Below are 18,115 nucleotides of genomic sequence, written 5' to 3'. Positions count from 1 at the left end.
ACAGTTGTAGCACCCAAATGTTTTGGTTTCAGAGCCCCCTGCAGAGTGGTGCTGATGCAGCCGTGCACAGCAGAGAGTGATGTTATCGTTGTGCAGGTGAGAACCAGAGGCTGAAGTTCTAGCAAGGAGGACAACCTTTTTTTTTTTTTTAAACACCTTGGACATCAGGGTCTTTCCTGCTTGGTTAAATACACCTGGATGTTTGGGGTCAGAATGAGATAATACAAGTCCCAGCTGGTTTGCATCTCCTAGGGTTTCCTGCTCAGTCCTGTGCTTGCAGAGGAGATGGCCGAAGCATTCATGAATATCTTCATATCCTGCGGTCCTCGGGGCTAATTGCGTGTTCCCTTGCCAGGACCCTAATTGCTGATAGGACCTGAGGTGGGATCGATGAGCTCTATTTCTGGCAATGGTTAATTAAATCCTCTGAGGATTACAGGTAAATCAGAGTGTTCATTGCTAATAGGTTTCTAGGAGCGCTGGTCCCATCTACTTGTCCCACTTTTTAAAGAAAAGCAGTCCAAACTGTCTTTCTGATTGAGGGTAGTTCTTTGTACTTCTGCTCTCCTTGAAATCATATTGATATCTGAATGCTGTAATATAAATATCAGGAAACAGCGGTGTTTCTGCACATTGTACAGGTTTGCTATTGCTATACATCCATTTCCTTTCCACATCCAAACAGTTTTTCATTTGTTGCAATGTTTTTGTCTCGTGGATTCTTCTGCGTCGTTTCCACATATCCTTCTGTTACATATTGCACGTTGGACTGCTGATTGACAACTGAAAGATAAACACACATTTATTACTGATTTTGTAAAGGGGGTGTGTACCTGCATGGTTTAAATATTTTGTATTTAAAAATATTTGAAAAAGAAGGAAAGTTTTGAAAATATTTTGACAATAATTACGAGCCCCTTTCTCTTTTAATGCAGTTTAGATGTTGCAATAAACTCATGTTGAAAGATGTTGGCAAAGTTCCCTCATTTTTGCCATCTGGGCTTATTCACCTGCCGAAAACTGCCTTTGTTTAGACAAAAGTCCAAGCGTGGAGCAGAAATACCCCAGCTGAGAGGCCTGACAGAGCTGCCTCCGTCTGTAGTCGCTGGCTGAGGTCAGGACTGATGAAGCACTGATGTTTTGTTGGTGGTGAAATCAGATGAGAGCCGTTCAGGACAGTTTAACAATAGTAGCATTCCTGATACATACCATGCATATTGTTTTTAATAGTGTTTCAGTAGATTATATTTAGAAACTAGATAAACCCATTGTGATTATCCAGTCTAACCTATCAAATAAAAAGCAATGATTTTCATTTTGTATGTTTCTGCATCACTCTTGCTGAAGCTATAATATCTGTGGTGGACCTCCGGGTATGAAAGGTTTGGGTTTGGAATATTCAGGTTCAAAACATGCAATTTGCAAATATCTCTGTATAGTAAGCTTGACTGCAATCTGCTCTGTCTGTGGTCAATAGCAGTGCTCTAACAGGAATTAGTTTATATTGGTTAAAGCTTTTTACCATGTCCATTCTTCTTGTGGCCCAGACTGTCTTCATTAGATTTGGATTTATAACTCTCCAGTGTCTGCTCTGAAACATCATTTTCTGTGCAGAAAACAAATGTAATTAAGATGATGAGATTTTTCCATGACTATTCCTCACTCTCTGCCTTAAGCATAAAAATCCTGAGAGACTAGTTATTAAAATGGGGGTTCAATCATCCTGACCATCTAAGAGAGATGCTTAAGACAACAATTTCATTGGCTTTTGTGGCACCTCGTGTCAGTTGAAGTGTGGCCCGAGGCCATCAGTTACAGGGACTCTTCAATAGTTGTTTGCCACAAGTCACAGTCACTGTCTATGGGAGAAGGACATTTAATGGGTGGCTGGAGGAACTGTGTCTTGTCTCTGCTTAACAGGCTCCTCAGCTCTCCGGCCCCTCTGAATAAACCAGCGTCAGCAGTTGCTCAGACAGGGCCATCACCCACCTCTCTTCCACACTCCATGAGCTTTTTTCAGCTTCCTCATAAAAAGCAGGACAATGATGAGCAGCACGAAAATCAGAGCAGCCACCAAGATCGGCAGCAAGAGATTATTCTCCTTCTTTTTGATGCCTTCAGATTTCTGATCTTGCTCTGTAAAAGAGGCAAGTGTATGTTTGTGTTGTTAAATAGCTTCCTGTGAGACTCTGGTAATTAAGACAAGAATGATATATCCTGGACCAGGCCAGATGAACATGGTGGGAGAGCAGAAGTCACCTTACTGGACTTAATTTTAGGATGTGAGGTCAAATTTTTTCTTCTGGTATGAAAAAGAAAAACTGATTGAAATCAGTGAACTCGTGCTCTGGCACAACAAACAGTAAAATCTAGCTTTTTTTCTAGATGATAAAAATGGTTGTTTCTGTGGTCTCTCCCCAACATTGCAAGCCAGCATTACCCTAGTGTACTGACAAAAGGTTTGGAGGTGGATACGTGGTCAGAGAGAACCAGCTTGATGTAAGAAAGCTCATTGCATGTTTGGAAGCTGTCATTAAAGAGTTCTTACCAAAGGTGATGATGGAAATCACAGTTACATTTTCACTTGGTAGCGGGGCTTCTGTCCTGGCAAGTTCCTCTTCTGTGACATTGCCACTGAATGTTGTTTCAGTCCCTGGAGGAATGGAAAGGAGAACAGTATTTCTCTGAAGGGCAAAGGGATGCTTAAGAAATGCGTATTTTCCCAGCAGCTTTGAAGTCCAGGGCACCTGGTACTGCAGCAGAAAGGGTCTTCTGGAGCCCTTGACTTAAAGCTCTGTGCTCACATGAAACTCTGTATTTTGTTTTAATCTGAAGACCACCTAAGCTTTATGAACAGGAAATCCTCAGAGTCTCTTACACGTTGTTGAACTCAATGGTTCCCATTTACAGCCAAATTAAAACAAAGCTGAGCTTTGACTCTTTGGTCATTTTGGGGCTTTCCCTGTCCATCAGTTTGCTTCTCTTGCTTGCAAACCCAGGAATGAGCATGTATCCTTTTCCTGAAAGCAGGTTTTCTTTTTTGTATTCATATCCCCGACCACTCTTTTACTGTCTTCATAGCTCACAGCGGTGCAGTCACCCAGTGTGAGAATCCCCAACCTTTGCCACCGCCACCCATGTCTGATGATATAAGGTCATACCGTTGGGGACACGATAACTCAATGAACCAGCCAATTCTTCCTTTCCTGCTGCAGCTGGCGTTACTTCGGACCCTGCACAAACAGAGAGATGAGCTCTGACTTTCTTATGCACACAGACAATATATCTTTGTATAATTACCATTGATTTGTAAAACTAAAATGATAATGTGTGCCATGTCTACCAAAACTTTACATTGATAAGAGATTTTCTTCCTTATCAGGTATGTAAGCACACTTAGTGAAAGTCCTGTTAAAAGATTCAAGCTTTATCAACATATGTACGAGTTGTTTATCAGGATGTAGCCATTCTGTGACATTTGTAATCATTGATGTAGCACTTTCAAACAAATATAAACAAAGAGTTCATGTATTTCTAAATCAGCCAATTGATTTTTCACTGCAGGGCCTGTCACACTAAGCAGGCGTGTATGCCCGCCTTGGTGGGTTTTGGCCAGCCGACTTGGGCAGTGGAGCTCTTAATTCTGCTGGAAACAACTCCTCAGTTCAGTAACTGCAACCTGCAGCCTGCAGTGTTCACAGATAACCGTTGTTGCACAGTGCCACCTAGTGCAACCGTCCAGAGAAATCCCAGCCCGGACTCAGACCATGCTGGGACAGTGGCCGGTCTGGCTGCTGCTGCTAATGCTGATGTTCTTCTGCATCTAACCAGAGAGACATTGTCTGCTTTCATGGCTGTAAAACTGAGGGCTTCCCGCACAAGGAAGAAATGCTGTGTTTTATGTTACGTGCTTGTTTGTAACATTGTTCTCAGTAGCATTTCTGTCCTGGTTTGGTAAATTCATGTAACTAAGACCAAACTTACAAGTAGATGTGACATCTGTTTGGAGGTTTTGCTGGGTTGGTGTTGACGCTGAGCTGGTAACTACTGGATCCTCTGGTACTGCAGAAGGGACGGTTGGTTGGTTGGATTCTAAGGGAACCCCCCCCAAACACAAGACAAAAATCAGAAGACACACTTTGCCATTAAACTGATCCTTGAAAAACGAGACCTGCCCTGTATGCTCCATACTCTGGACTGTTTGGGTGCTCTATCTGATCAGTGGTTAGACTTACAGTCCTACCCTCCCACCTTCAGCTTCCCTGACCTCTGAATGTATTTAATGCTATGAAATGAAGAAAAAAATGAAAGTGAAACCCTTAAGCTGTATGCTGTGGGTAGCATGAAGCGGAGGCCGTGCTGCTGTTCAGATCTGACACTGCTGCGGTCACTGGGGAAAAAACCAAAGCTGTTCTGAAGGCTGTGCAAAATGTCCCTCAGCGCTGATGGCAACTGGTGATAGATGCTGTGTTTATCTGACCTATGCATTAATTAAAAAGAGGCCAAGCAGTTAATGCCTACCTGTAGATTGCTCGTTCTCAGAGACATGTGTATCCACCTCTAGTGCAGCTGGTGCAGGATTTGTGTTTGTCACTGGAAAAAACCACCAACAGTACAACTTTCAGAGCACTTTATAACATTTGTTGAATCAAGCAATCTAAGGAAGAATGAAGTAAGAATAATTAGATCCATCCTAAAGATAAGTAGATAGGCGAAAGGCAAACTCTACTCTGAGAATTATTAGACAAGTGGCTTCAGTGTTAATTTACAATATTTACACCCTGCTTTCCAGGTGGATGTCTCTAATACGCAGAAGACATGGGAAGCTCACAGCTTTTTGAGAACATAAACTTTGAGTTATCTTTAAAGCTTTAGGACAAACATCACCTGAATTCTAGCAGCAGCATTGGGGAATGACCTGCCTGAGCTGCTGTGGCTTAATGTTTAATGAATTTTAAGGTAGTCAAGAAGCAGGAAAAAGCCCAAAAATCTTAGTTTGGAGTTCTTTGTTTACTCCAGGTAGCTCTCTCATTTAAAAATAGATTCCACGCGTGGGGGAGTAGACTATGGGCTTCAGCTTTGCATATGTATCTGCATAACTTTCACCACTTAAGAGTGGTAAAATGGGATAGCCTCTGCTGAAGGAGCCTGCAGTACCCGTCCTAGGGAGATCCTCAAACCGATAAGACACCATCAGCTTCTCTTCTCTTAGTGCTTGGTGGCGAACGATGCAGCTGGCTGTTGAATTGGGCCCATAGGCGAGGACTGTCAGAGTGCTGGTTGTGGTCCATTTCTTCCCATCAGCTTCTAACTTGTGCTTAGCGTCACCTATACACCCATTGGAAGAAAACATTTAAGTGCTTTCTAGTCAAGAGCAATTTAATGGAAAACCTTCCAGGCGCAATCTGCATTACTTTCCTGTGCTAAAGCAGCACCTGATTACTGCGCACAAGTGGTTCATTGTGTAAATGGATTACATGGGAGCCCAAAGGCAGCAAGGTCATGTTTTCTTCCTCGGCAGTTAAGTGCAGACCTCGCTGCACCTCCTGTGCTCAACCCAAAACCTCTGCTTGGTTTCACGACTCACGTCGGGAAATTCCCCTGTGGTACCCTGCAGGACCGCGACAAAATGTCCAAACACCCACCGGCACTTTTGGTCCTTACTGAACAGAATAAATTGCTTTGCTGTGTGCCACAGCCACACAGGGCCCGCAGCGGGGAGCCTCGGGGCAAGGACTTGCCCTTTTGCAGCACAACCGACATCTAAAAAAGTTCTGATTCTGCTATGCGATATCCAAGGGCACTGAATTTGTGTCTTAGTAGCTGTGGATTTGTTACCCCAAACGTAAAAAGAAGTTGTTAAATTTGTATCGATGTGCAATATTTACATTTGTAATAAATACACATTGGCACAACTCTATTAAATCCTGTACGAGTCCTCCATCATCCCTACAATGCAGGTTTGACTCTTCCCCTTTTGCAGCTGGGGGAAGTTAAACACAAAGATTAATTGCCTTGCCATAATGAATTAGAGAGCGCCATGTAACTTGTCTGATGTAGTTCCGAGTCCTCTAGGTAATACTGACTTCTACTCATTTATACGATATGGAAAAATAAAGATGTATTTCATGTGACACAGAGAGACATGTTTGAATAGCTCTGGTGGAGAGAGAGGTTTTTTCAGATGTTTACCTTAAATGCCCACGGTGGCACAATTTCTACAGTCTTTTTAATGTAGAGGTTCTCTGGAAACAAACTGATGCTGTCTCTTGATCTGTTACCCTCAGTAACACGCTTATTTCTTAAATGAAAGAAATTCCTTGTTTCCAAATTAGTCTTTACAGATGACTTGCTGTATCACATAGACCAGTATTCCTCAACCCTCTTTTCCATCCCCAGCAGGGTCACGTAAGAGCTCGAAAGGATTTCAAAGTGTTTTTGCTAGGAAGGAAATAATCTTTGTCAGCAACAGCTCAGTAATTACAGCTGGTTCGCCCCTGCTGAGCCCTGGTGAAACTGAGGTGCTGCCGGTAATTAAGGTGTATTAGCTCCTTTATAATTAGTATAAATATTTGCAGTAAGTGATTAAAGCTGAGAATGCAAGGGGGAGAAAGGAGTGTTACTCAAAGGCAGTCACCCGCAAAAAGAAGGAAAGGCACGTGCAGAAAGTTTGAGAAACACTGAATTAGGACAGGTATTTTGTCCTTTCAAACATTTTAATTTGTGTCTGCCACAAGCAGGTGAAATCAGCACCTCTTCATGCAAATATTCCTCCCTCCGAAAACCAGCCCCAGACGAGGCCGACCGGAGGCAGCACAGGCCCTCCGGGGCCTGATGGCGTTCCCTGGGGCCTGAGGTGGGAGGTCGGAGGTCGGGCCCTTCTCACCGCTGTGGCTTGCTCTAATGGCCGACCGGGCTAGTGCTACGAAGGCGAGGAGGAGAGAAAGGTAAGCATAGGTTTTTGTTAAAATAAGCGGAGAAACGCGTGGCTGGCTTTATGTGTTGTGGGAGATATTTAGTCTGAGTTGTGTGTTGTGATGGCACAAGTAGTACACTTTATCGGGCCAGAACTGAGGTTGTTTCAAGTTTAAGGAAACCCCTGTTTTTAGAAGAACGCTAGGAAAAATGTATATAAAAACTTAGAGGCGATATACTGCTTCCCTGAACTCTTTACAACTTTACAGCTGGTATTCCCCCAAGCCCTTACAGTCACACACAGCCCAGCTCTTCCCAAAGACATGCAGGATTTTAGAACCTGCTTTTCCAAGACCCGTGCTCGGCTCCGGAGCTCTGTTCCCCCTGCAGTCACAGATAGCTCTCTGCCCTGGCTTTCACGTGGCTCGCTTACCCGCTATGCTGCTTCCCGAGTGCAATTCCTTTAAGCATAGGGCTTTATGCGGTTGCATTAATGCCTGTGTATCTGGCAGCCTGTATTTCTTTCTCTAGTCTTGATTTCTAGCTATATTCCGGCTAGCGCACTTCTCTGTTGTTTTCTAGAGCTCTTAGTTAAGAAAGCTATCGGGGTGGGTGGGGGATATTACAGGCTAAGCTTTGAATATGTTGCTTGATGATACAAGATACAAATAAGAGCTTGTTAATACGTGAAAGAAAACACATTTGCATCTATGGGTATTTTCCTCACACTTCGATACAGATATGCATTTCCTCTCTACCGTGCTACAGTTACAGCTAATAAGATAGCTATTATTAGAACATGGCCTTCAAAGCAGCTGTTTATATAGTACACAAGTTAAATCGAGCTGCGTGGTGGCTCTGTTCCTCCTCACGTGCGTCCACCCAGATGTGTGCAGACCTCTCACTGGGGAGAGCCTCGCAAGGCTGTGTTTCCTGAGCTCTCTTCTTGCTTCTGCTAGTGAGCTGTCTGAACAAATTAATGAGGGAGAAAGGCTGCTGGTGTGTGTGTGAGCTGCTCAGCAAAGCTGAGGAAAGTCTGTCTACTGGTCACAACATGGTAATATAATGGATTTGTTAACTGATTTTATACTCGGGCTTTGAAAACTGTGCCTCCAGAGTTTTGGTTTCGTTTTATTTCAGTGGAATTTCACTCCAGACTCTCAAGGGATTTTGGTGCCGAGTGCTGCTGTTCTGCACTGTATGTGAGCAAGGCAGATGAGCCCTCTCCCTTGCACAAACACTGGAATTTAGTGCTGACTTTTCCCCAAACCGGCACCACGGGGGCCAAGTTGTACTAAATGAGTGGAGAATGAGTGGTAGTCCCAGCTGATTTGTTGCAGAAGGTGTTTCACCCTCCAATATTTTTAAACATGCCCAAGGCTGATAAGAAGAAATTGTTAGTAATGAATCCCTGGTCCTTTAACACTTACCAGGGAGCTCGATCCCGTTGTCCAAGAGCCAGGTAATCTGGGGCTGTGGTTTACATCCTTGGGTATAGCAAGACAGTGTAATGCTTCTTTCTGTGTCTCGGGATACTTCCAGTACTGGATTAGAAGGAGCAGCTGCAGCAAGAAGATTTAGAATCAGTTATAGTACATCTTTCTACTTGGTTTTATGAATGGCTGCATACATAGCATTATTTGGGGGGACTGAGGATTATCTTGTGTTAAGCACCGTACAATTGCATGCAAAAATGCAGGTCTGGAGTTGAGGAGCTGGCTTTGTTGTTCTGCTCCTCTGGAGCAGAGCAGGTGAAGGAACTTACCTAATACCTCAACAGTCTTGTTCTTGCTTTTGAACGGGATGCCATAGTAGAAGCATTGATATTCGCCTTCATCGTGCACTGTTACGTTAGACAGTTGGATGGATAATTCATCCTTTGAATAATGGGTAAGTTTGTACCTCTGATCTCTTAAAGCTGTAAGGAAAATAAAACGCAGCATGCTATGCGTGTTGGTACGTAAGAGGAAGACAGATAAGCAGTAACGAATGAGGGTAGTTTTCTTTATTGCATTTTTTTAAATTCATCAACACTTGATGTAAAGGAGCAGTTCTAGCACAAAGCATTCCTAGCTGGTGCTGCGCCGGTACAGAGGCAGCAGTGAACTGAAGAACGGGATGTGTGCTGCCAGCGGGGAAAATGTCATGGTTTTTCTCGCTTTTATTTTCAGGGGGTCTTGTTCCTGTGTTCCCAGGTATTATAGCGATTTGGGTTCTTTGGGTTCTAGATGGATAAATATAAGCAAACATTGGGGTGTGAGGACATGATATGTGGTCAGAAAAGTAATACGACCTGTGAATATAGAGCATAGATGCATGAACGGAGGACCTTTCCCTTCCCCATTCCCCAAGCCTTTATTTGGCCTTGAAAAAATAACTTCCCCTTTTTGGGTGTATTTTGTGATATATAAATGAACGCTATGGTCAGCACGCACCTCTTTATTAATTGCTTATTAATTGGCTGTTTCGCTTTGCCTATCCTTGACTAATTACCTTGATTTTAATGAGACCATCTCCTAGGATATCTGTACTCTGCTGTACAGTCCCCTTTCTCTCTCTCAACTTTCTAGTCTTTGCTTCATTCCTCCTGCTGGTTGACCCGTGGGAGTACTCAGGGTCAGGCCAGCAAGTCACATGGACTTTTCCCACAATCACAGCACAGAAAGTGTAACTTTCTGCCCTTAAATTGAACTGAAACTGGGCATGTGTATCAGTCATTAGGGAGAAAAAGACCTCCAAAACTGTCTTTTTTATTTTTTTAGCTGAGGTCTTTTAAAAATGTGGAGTTGGGAGAAAATCACAGCAGTACTATAACTTATGGAAGTGATTAAATATTAAAGAATTTTGAAATCACCATGATGTAAGACTTGTAGCTAGCTTGTCATATTTTTAGCTACAGTGAGATTGGAGGGAACTGATTCACGAAGTGGTTTATTGGAGAAGCAGTGTGACAGAGATTCACAGTGATGATTCAGAATAAAAAATGAAGATGTCTGTGCATAATGTAAAGCTTGGTTTCTCTCTAAATGAGGACGGTGTTCTTCTGTGTTGTAAAAGGAAAAAAATTCGGTGTGTCTGACTTATCAAGGATCCAAATACTTTGCAAACTCTAGTCCTTGTGGGTGTTATATCATGCGTCTTACTGAAGCATAATTGTGGGATGTTGAAACTATGGGCTGAATTCTCAGGTGATTTAAGATAGATACTGTTTTGTTCACTTGGGTTAGAGTCTGTTCCTATAGATATCAATGGGTATGTTCTTTCCCTAACCTTATTAAATTGCTGGGTCAACTCAGCAGAACTTTAAGCATCAAAAGGGCTAGAGCCATTAAAAGATGGCGATGCTGTAGAGAACTCGCATAAATGAAGGGATTCTTGCTACTCTCATCTACCTCTATGGTGTAAAATACTGAGAACATACATACATGTCAAAAATAGAGATAACTGATGGAGAGGGGAATTCCTCCTAGGTCTTGCAGTTCTTGGGTGCGATTCGACTAACAGACTGGAACAGGAGAGAGGAACCCCTGCCATAGCCTGGTGTGGTTTTTGGAAGCCTGGATGTTAAAGCAGCACCGAGCAGGTTGCAATAGCCCTGTTTCCCATATTGATTAGCTGTCGGGGGCTCAGCACTGAGGTTTTTTGGATCCCATTTGAATCTAGTGGTTCATATGCACTGTACTGAGAGCACTGAACTCGGGATCCTGGATTCCACAGGAAACAGTTCCTAATACATACATGTGTGAGTCATTTAAAATTGCTAATGAACACTCATCCCACTTGCTATTTTAACTGAGTAAATAGGAGCAACCGTTACTCATGACATTTTCCATTTAGAAACATTGGCAATACTTGCAGGAAATATTAGTAGGCTGGTTTGGTGCAGGTGGCAAGACCTGGTGGCTGGAATTCCCAGAGCAATCGAAGAGGACACTTGAAACTCATTATTGCAGTTTCAATATGAGCTGGGTACCCAATATAATTTGGATAAACCCTAGTCATTATTATCATTAAAGCCTAAAGGCTTTAACAAGCAGGGATGCTGACTAGGCACTGTACAAATGGGGCAGACTAAGGCAGTCCTCATCTTGCAGAGCTGTTGACTTTGGAACAACAAGAGGAGAGATACGGACAGAGAGATAAGGTGTGTAGGGAGTGGAAGGGAACACAAGAATTGTAACTTTGGCTTTGTCAGCACATACTAGAAATCACTGCTTGTTTTCTAAAAATTTCCTTGTTATGCACTACATTGAATTCCCTGATGAGCAGAAGAGTACCCAGGGCTTTCAGGCACGTCCACTCCTGTCTCTCTTGTAAGGCAAGAGTGGGTTTTTGTGCTAATCTCGTGGTGCTGGTGGTAACTACAGTTCATTGCTAAAAGCTCTAGTGCCAGACCACTCTTGTGGGGGTTTCCATTTCATCAGCTTCCTGTCAGAAAGGGGCTGAATGTAAAAACATCTCAAGCGGTTGGGTAGCAGGTGAGTCAGACTGGCCATGGGTGGGAGCTGGGAAAGCCCACTCCTGAGTGACCCTCCAGCCCCACGTAGAAAGTGCTGCATTCAGTTTTCACACTTACCCCGCTGGGTGTTCAGAAAAATTGCAAACCCGTGAGAGTTTAACCACTGCCGGGCAGAACCATCGTCACTGCTGAGGGTGCAGCGGAGATTTAGGTCCTCTCCTTCCTTTAGAGTTATGGTTTCACTGCCAGCTCCTGGAAAATCCCCTGCCAGAGATGAGGGGAAAAAACAAGTATTAAAATGTGACATGAAGTAAAGTGACAATGTTTTGCACAGAGTAATATGTCAACTTTCCTTTTTTCAAGGGTGTAAAAGTTTTTCTACATTAGGAAACTTGCTACTGTGATTGTACTGATGTAAATAAATCACAATCATTAGATAGGTCATCACAGTCACTAGGTAAGACTTGTACCAAAGGTTTGTGTTCTTCACCTGCCAGCGCAACCAGATTTAGTTATTGTTTATTAGTATAGTTTATTATTATATTTAGTTACTTCATGCAAGCCATTGAAGAATTGATAGCAGACCCTTTTAATGCACGTTTTCCCTGTATGTTAACACAATAATTAATTTCCATTATTCCATGTTCCACTCTACAGCTGTTGAACCTGAGTGAGCAGTGAATGATCAGCACCTCTGAAAAATGAGGCGCTTTTCTTCAGAAAGTGTAATGCTGCAGCTGCTTTGAACTGCCTTGAAACTTCTTTCGCAGGCAGGATCTGCAAACCTGGTCTGGTACAGGTTACTAAAATGAAATTTCATTCTCTCTCCTTCCAGTTCATTTTACAGACGTGCAGTAAAGTGTGTTTTTCTCTCCAGACATTCTAAGATATATAATACACTTTGTGAAAATATTTGATGACCGGGAATGAATTGCCCTCTCCAGAAAAAAAGCATGCCCTGGAAAAATTACTAAGAGTAGTGCCTGGGTCAGAGTTAATAGGCAGTAAGAGAGTTTTCATTCCTGTTTTGTGTGTTTTGATTTTATTTTCCAGGTAGCTGTCTGCTGCAGGTTCCTACTGCATACATGAGCACTGCAGTTTGGGGAAATGAATCTTTTTGGGCTTCAGGAAAGCTTTTCATTTTCTTAAAAACATTTAAAAATATACCAGAAATGAAGCTATCGTGAGGCTATTCTTGCCGGACCTGATCTTTTACTACTAAAATCAGAGGAAGGACTTCCTGTAAGACAGTAGTTTCCCACGGGGATCCCATGCCTCACCCTTGAGTTGAGCACACATGACATTTCCTGGGCCAGAAGTGGCACGGAAAAATGGTCACTGATGTAGCTTGGGACTTCACAAATAGCAAGTACACCATGGACCTTTTCTCTTTCTTCACTAACTAATCTTTGGACCCTGTAAGCCTATAGAAGAGATTTCCTTGTAATATCTCAATGTTTTCACTTCCGAATCTGTAAGTATGATGTATGCTGCTTTAGCTAAGGAGAAACTGCAATACAGATCTGCTGTCTATCCTTACTGCACGGAGCCAGGAGACACCACAGGCTGGGTTCGACTGACTCGCTGTACACCGGTGATGCCCTGTTGAACTTAGAGTGGCCGTAACTGATTTATCATCACATATGGCACATCAGTGCCTTTGGCTTATATTTCCTCTTGATTCCACCTCCATTTCCTAGGGTTAGTGTCTCCGCTGGTGTCTTGGGGCTTGTGCCACATGGGAGTCATTTGCAGAGGAGAGGTAGAAAAGGAAAAACTCCTTGCATGGGTTCCACTTGTGAAGACCCGTGTCACAGGTGCATGTTGTTAAGGTAGCAGAGAGGGCCTTGTCTGTGGTTTTTTCATGGGGCCCTTCTGCATTTTTTTGTAGTGACGGTTTCCTGTCACTAACAGCAGTGTGGGGTCTTTCAAGTCGCACCTTTTGAGGTGAGAGCAGCAAGACTGAACAAGAAAAGGTGGGGGTGTTGCTTGCTTTTCTAAAACAGAAAAAAGCAGTCCCCAGAACAGAGCATATATGTAATTTCCATGAGAGACCATGGCTTCATTCAGACCATGACTCACAGGTCAAATTTCCTTCCTTGTGTAGGGGCAGTTTGACATGGCTGTGGTCTTCAAGCCACTGTAGCCCACCACAGTACGGTCACTGGGGCGTGGGAGATGCTCCCGTGCCACCTCCAGAGGTCAGTGGTTCTTGTACCGTGTAGATCCCAGGTGCCCCGACTACCTGGAAAAATTAGTCTTGGCATCAAGTACAGTGATATATCCACCTTCTTGACAAGAAAGGGCAACAATTTCGTGCTAGAAATTGCAGGATGCAACTCAGCAGAATGGTTCATGCCTCTGGTTGCTATTATTTTAGCCATCAGAAAGTGCACAGAGAACTTGTTGCAGTGATATGCACTCAATGCATCGTTTCAGAGTTACCTTTAAGACTGTAGCCTCTAGAGACAGCCTGTTTAATGAGTTATTTTTGACCTATGGCTGCTGACCTGCGAGTGAGAGTCTGAATTAATTCTGATGGCCAAGGGCAGGTACAAATTCATCATGCAGGAGTCTGTGGCAGTATTGGGGGAAGAGAGGTTGTACTCTCAGAGTAGAAGCTGCTGATTTGGAGCAAGTCTAAAGGGCACTGCAAGTGCTAGTTCAGCTAGACTATAACTGACAGCTCCTTAAGGCTTGGCTTCTGTTAAACATGATCAATGGTAACAAAATATCCTAAGCATACGGTATTACAGAATGCTTTGTCGCTGTTTAGACACTGAGATTTGATGTGGCCTCTGTTAACAATACCTTTGTGTAAGAGTATTAGCAAAGTGTCAGCAATAGCACTGCTATGGTTTCTGCTCCAGCATTTGTTAAGAAGGGAGAGGGACCATTGCTTCGGCCAGCACCAGGTTCGTGCGTGCATTCCTGCTGCAAAGGTCAGGAGTGAAGCCTGCAAGAATCCTGAGCTGTAGATAGCTGTCTTGCTGCTTTCCTTACTTAAATCTTTCTCTATTTGACATGGTCAAATATGAATCTCTCACACTCTTCTGTGTATGAAAGACAGGAGATTAGCAAAACAGGTATATAAGCTACATCCTCTAGTAGGAGTAAGGAGATTAAGCATTTAAAGTGCTTTTCATTTTCAAAGTATTTTGCAAGTGCTTTCTAAATCACTCTGACTTCTTACATTAGCCTCGTTTTACACAATACATGAACAAAGGCACACACAGATATCCAAGCCATAGAAAGTAAGCAGTGATCTGCTGTCCAAATTTAAGGGAGAATCTTTCGATTTCCCAACGCTTTGCCATCTCAAGCATGCTGCCAGCTGCTAGGAGGTGAATTGGTCTCATCGATACTGGGTTTAGGAGTCAGCTGGAATGGAGCACCAGTGTGCTTTGGAAATTGGGTGACAATACGGCATTATCAATAGGAAAACAACAACAGCAAAGCTGCCTTGCACGTGGTGTGCTGGAACTCTGGAAATCGAGTTCTCCAAGCTGGACTGCTTGCAAAGGGGAGATCGTGTAAGACAATGCATATCGCTTACCTTGCATCAGGAACAGAGCTGCGACGTGTAGCACCCTGGTGAAAGTCATGTTGCGGTGTGGGCGCAAGCGGTCTGTGCTGACTTCCTCTCTCTGCTGGGACCGTGGTGCAGCTGGTCCCTTTTCAGCACGGGGGGAGCAGATTTACCATGACTTCATCACTGCTGGGGTCTCTGCCTCCTTTCCATCTCTCTGGTGTTCCACTTTCTTCTCCCCGCGTCTCACGTTTCCTATGTGTTGGCGACTGCTGAGAAATCGGTGACCTCACAGGTCCCTAAAGTGAAACTGGTGGGCGACAGGACTGGGGGTATTTCACCTTGCACCCCCTCCAGCTCTGTCTCGCTCAGCTCAGCACCCGTGTGGGGGAGAGGGGGAAAGATGTATATGGGGTGAAGCAGGTAAAGGTTAAGATAAACATGGGCCTGAGGTAACCCCACCGGGGACCCCTGCTGCAGTGACCCTACAGGTGCACTGTGTCCAGGATTTAATTCTCCAAGACGGGGAGGCACTCGGAAGGGCAGAGCATATTTGGTAGACACTGCTGTAGTGCAGTAATTGGCAAATTTAAATCCCTGGAAAAATAGTCTTGCATCACTCTGCATCTTGTACCGCTGCATGCACGGGAGGTTTGCATTGCTCTGCTTGCAGGGATCTTGGCAAAACAAATAACAAGAGAAAGGTAATTTGCTGTGTGCGGTTTGTGGCTCTCTGGGGAATGAAGTGTATTGGTGAGGTGGTTGTGAAAGCTTCACTGAGCATCGAAGCACAGGGCGGAGGGATGACTACGTCGAGGTCCCAGAGGATTGATGGCAGAACCTGGGTTTCCCGTGTCCCCTTGCAGGTCTGATTATTTTGGGAGCAATCTGAGGCATAGCAAAGCTTTTTGTGTCTCCTGGGTGCGTGATGTCCAGTAACATCACAAGTTTTATCCAAGCCTGTTGTAGGCAGAGCCTCTTTTTATGATGTAGCCACGTGTGCTGATTTCCAAAAAGGCTTTGGCAGATCCTCTTCTGGCACTTCTCTGCAATTGCCCAACGTTTAGTGCAAATGACTAATACTGTCAAAATGAGCTGACTTTAATAAGGTAAGAAATATAGTTTAAAAACTGTGTGCATTTTCAGGACGTGGGTTTGAGTGAACCGGACAAAGTGTTCAGTTTTATGTAAGTACATTATATTTATAAGTACATTATGCATTTCACTTCTAATTTATTAGAACCTGTTTCCATTAAACTTTCAGGTGCATGGAAATGCGTCATTCTATTAGTGTATATTTGATTGATAAATGCTATGGCTTTTATGTTAATCGTAATATAATCAGTTTTACTGGAAAACAGAGCTGTAGGCTATGAAATTTACTGTAGATGGTTGGTCTAAAGGAAAGAGTCTCACTGGCTGATAAAACTACTGCTGGATTAAAAAATCCAGATCAAGAAAGAAGATACATGTTGTAAAGGTAAGCATTGCTTTGGTTTAAAAGTTGTGCTTCCAGTTCCCCACATCTAAACCTGACAGTAAAATAACTCTGGGGAAAAAAGCCATCAAGCAGTAGAGACACTGAAGCCACCTGCCTCCCATCCAGAGGGAAAACCCTGTCCCTGTGCAGTAGAAGGAAAACCAGACTTGAGATGGGTTTGTGCCATCTGCTGTCAAATGACTGAACTTCATCTTCAGTGGAGGGAAGAAAAACGTAGCTCTAATTCCCCTTTCTCCTTGATGCTTCTGAGGCTTGCACCCCATCCTGGTGGGCATCCCGAAACGGGACGTGGCGAGGGCAGCATTGCAACCCAAACTGAGAAACAGCCCTGACTCCCTTTTTTGTTTGAAGGTCCCAATACAGCTGTTCTCTGGGTATACGCCCAGTACAGGCATTTTTTCCTACCTACATCTTGCTGGAGCCACTGAAAATATTGCTCAGGTGCACCCCAGCAGTGCACGGGCCCATCTGAAGGGGCACTTCATTGAAGGTCTGTGTCAGAATATTTACTCTGGCAAAGTCCAACACGCTTGAGAGGAAAATTTAAATAGGAAGGGCAAGGTGTGGGTGCGTGGCATCTTTATTAAATCATCTACGAGACACTTTTGTCCGACTTCCGAGAAATCCATTTAATGTCATAAGCAAATTAAAATGCAGTGGTTGTTTTAACAGTTGTTAGCACTTGAAACAGATTAAAAACAACCAACCAACCCCCCCAAAATAAAAAAATACAGATGTCACAGGTAATTACAGCTATTTTTGGCAATACAATTATTGTTTTTTTTAAACAGCAAACATTTTTCTCAAATAAATACAATCTGCTCACACTAAAAAACATAATAAACAGAATGATACAACAGGTTTAAAATAAAAAAAAAAGTATCCATTGATAACATCAAGTTTTAAGAGATGTCCACAGAGAGAAACTTCAGAAAATACATTTTAATGGGACGTAATAGAAAGGAACTGGCTGTGTATTTTCTGTTATGTAGCATGTATGGTTCATGAATATTCCCTAGGGAACAAGTATTTGAGGAAGTGGTGAGAAGAAAGTAGCGATTTAGAGTGTATGCAACCAATCACACTTACTGCTTATATTTCTTTTGTTCATTCATTCACCATTTTAAGCATGTCTGCTACCACCATCATTTCACATCTATTTTTAAAGTTCAAATAATTTCCTCTATGCTTAGGCTCTTTTTTAAAACCAAACCAAACCACAAACGAAACCTATTAAGGCTCCCTTTCTAAACAATAGTTTTCATACGGAATTTCAATACATTTTAAGTTGTGAAGCATCACAGATTTCCAGCTCTGGGTTTAAATGAGGGTTAGTCGACTACAGCCTAACTCGACTATCTAGCGTCCCTCTTTTTGAAATGAACATGAATATAATGGGACACTAAATCTCACCCTACTTCTGCATGCATTTCTTAAATCAGGACTGGAAGGGCTCAACCCCGCATAGATGTCAGTGCTCCAAATTCCTCATTAAGTCAGTGCCAGGTGGGGGGGAGCAGCCTGTGGTAGGACCAGGCTTTGCATGGCTTCATCTCAAGCCTGAGGAAATGATGAGAAATCTTCCTCTTTGTTTCCCTGGACTCTGGATCAGGCCTTTGTAAGGACCCACAGGACCCAGAGGGAAAAATTTGTAACTGCTCACACCCAGGGCAGTACGCAGGAGCTAAGTAGAGAGGCTGAGTTTGTCACA

The 18,115-nt window shown here is 43.3% G+C and overlaps 1 protein-coding gene across 1 annotated transcript; it reads right to left on the bottom strand.

Annotated features, from left to right (window-relative positions):
- Positions 1-150: 150 nt before the first annotated feature.
- On the bottom strand, positions 151-14,979 carry CRTAM (cytotoxic and regulatory T cell molecule). The gene is made up of 12 exons (XM_075172701.1): positions 14,931-14,979; positions 11,492-11,638; positions 8,681-8,833; positions 8,346-8,477; positions 5,158-5,328; positions 4,522-4,593; positions 3,985-4,092; positions 3,162-3,233; positions 2,549-2,653; positions 1,990-2,136; positions 1,523-1,606; positions 151-783 (listed from the first exon to the last, which is right to left on the bottom strand). Exons 1-12 carry the CDS (start codon positions 14,977-14,979, stop codon positions 653-655), a joined length of 1,371 nt encoding a protein of 456 aa, XP_075028802.1. The 3' UTR covers positions 151-652.
- Between the last annotated feature and the right edge of the window lie 3,136 nt (positions 14,980-18,115).

Source organism: Calonectris borealis, chromosome 24 (assembly GCF_964195595.1).
Source record: "Calonectris borealis chromosome 24, bCalBor7.hap1.2, whole genome shotgun sequence".
Taxonomy (NCBI): domain Eukaryota; kingdom Metazoa; phylum Chordata; class Aves; order Procellariiformes; family Procellariidae; genus Calonectris; species Calonectris borealis.
Note: the sequence above shows the minus strand (reverse complement) of the source record. Positions and strands in the feature narration are given on the sequence as shown.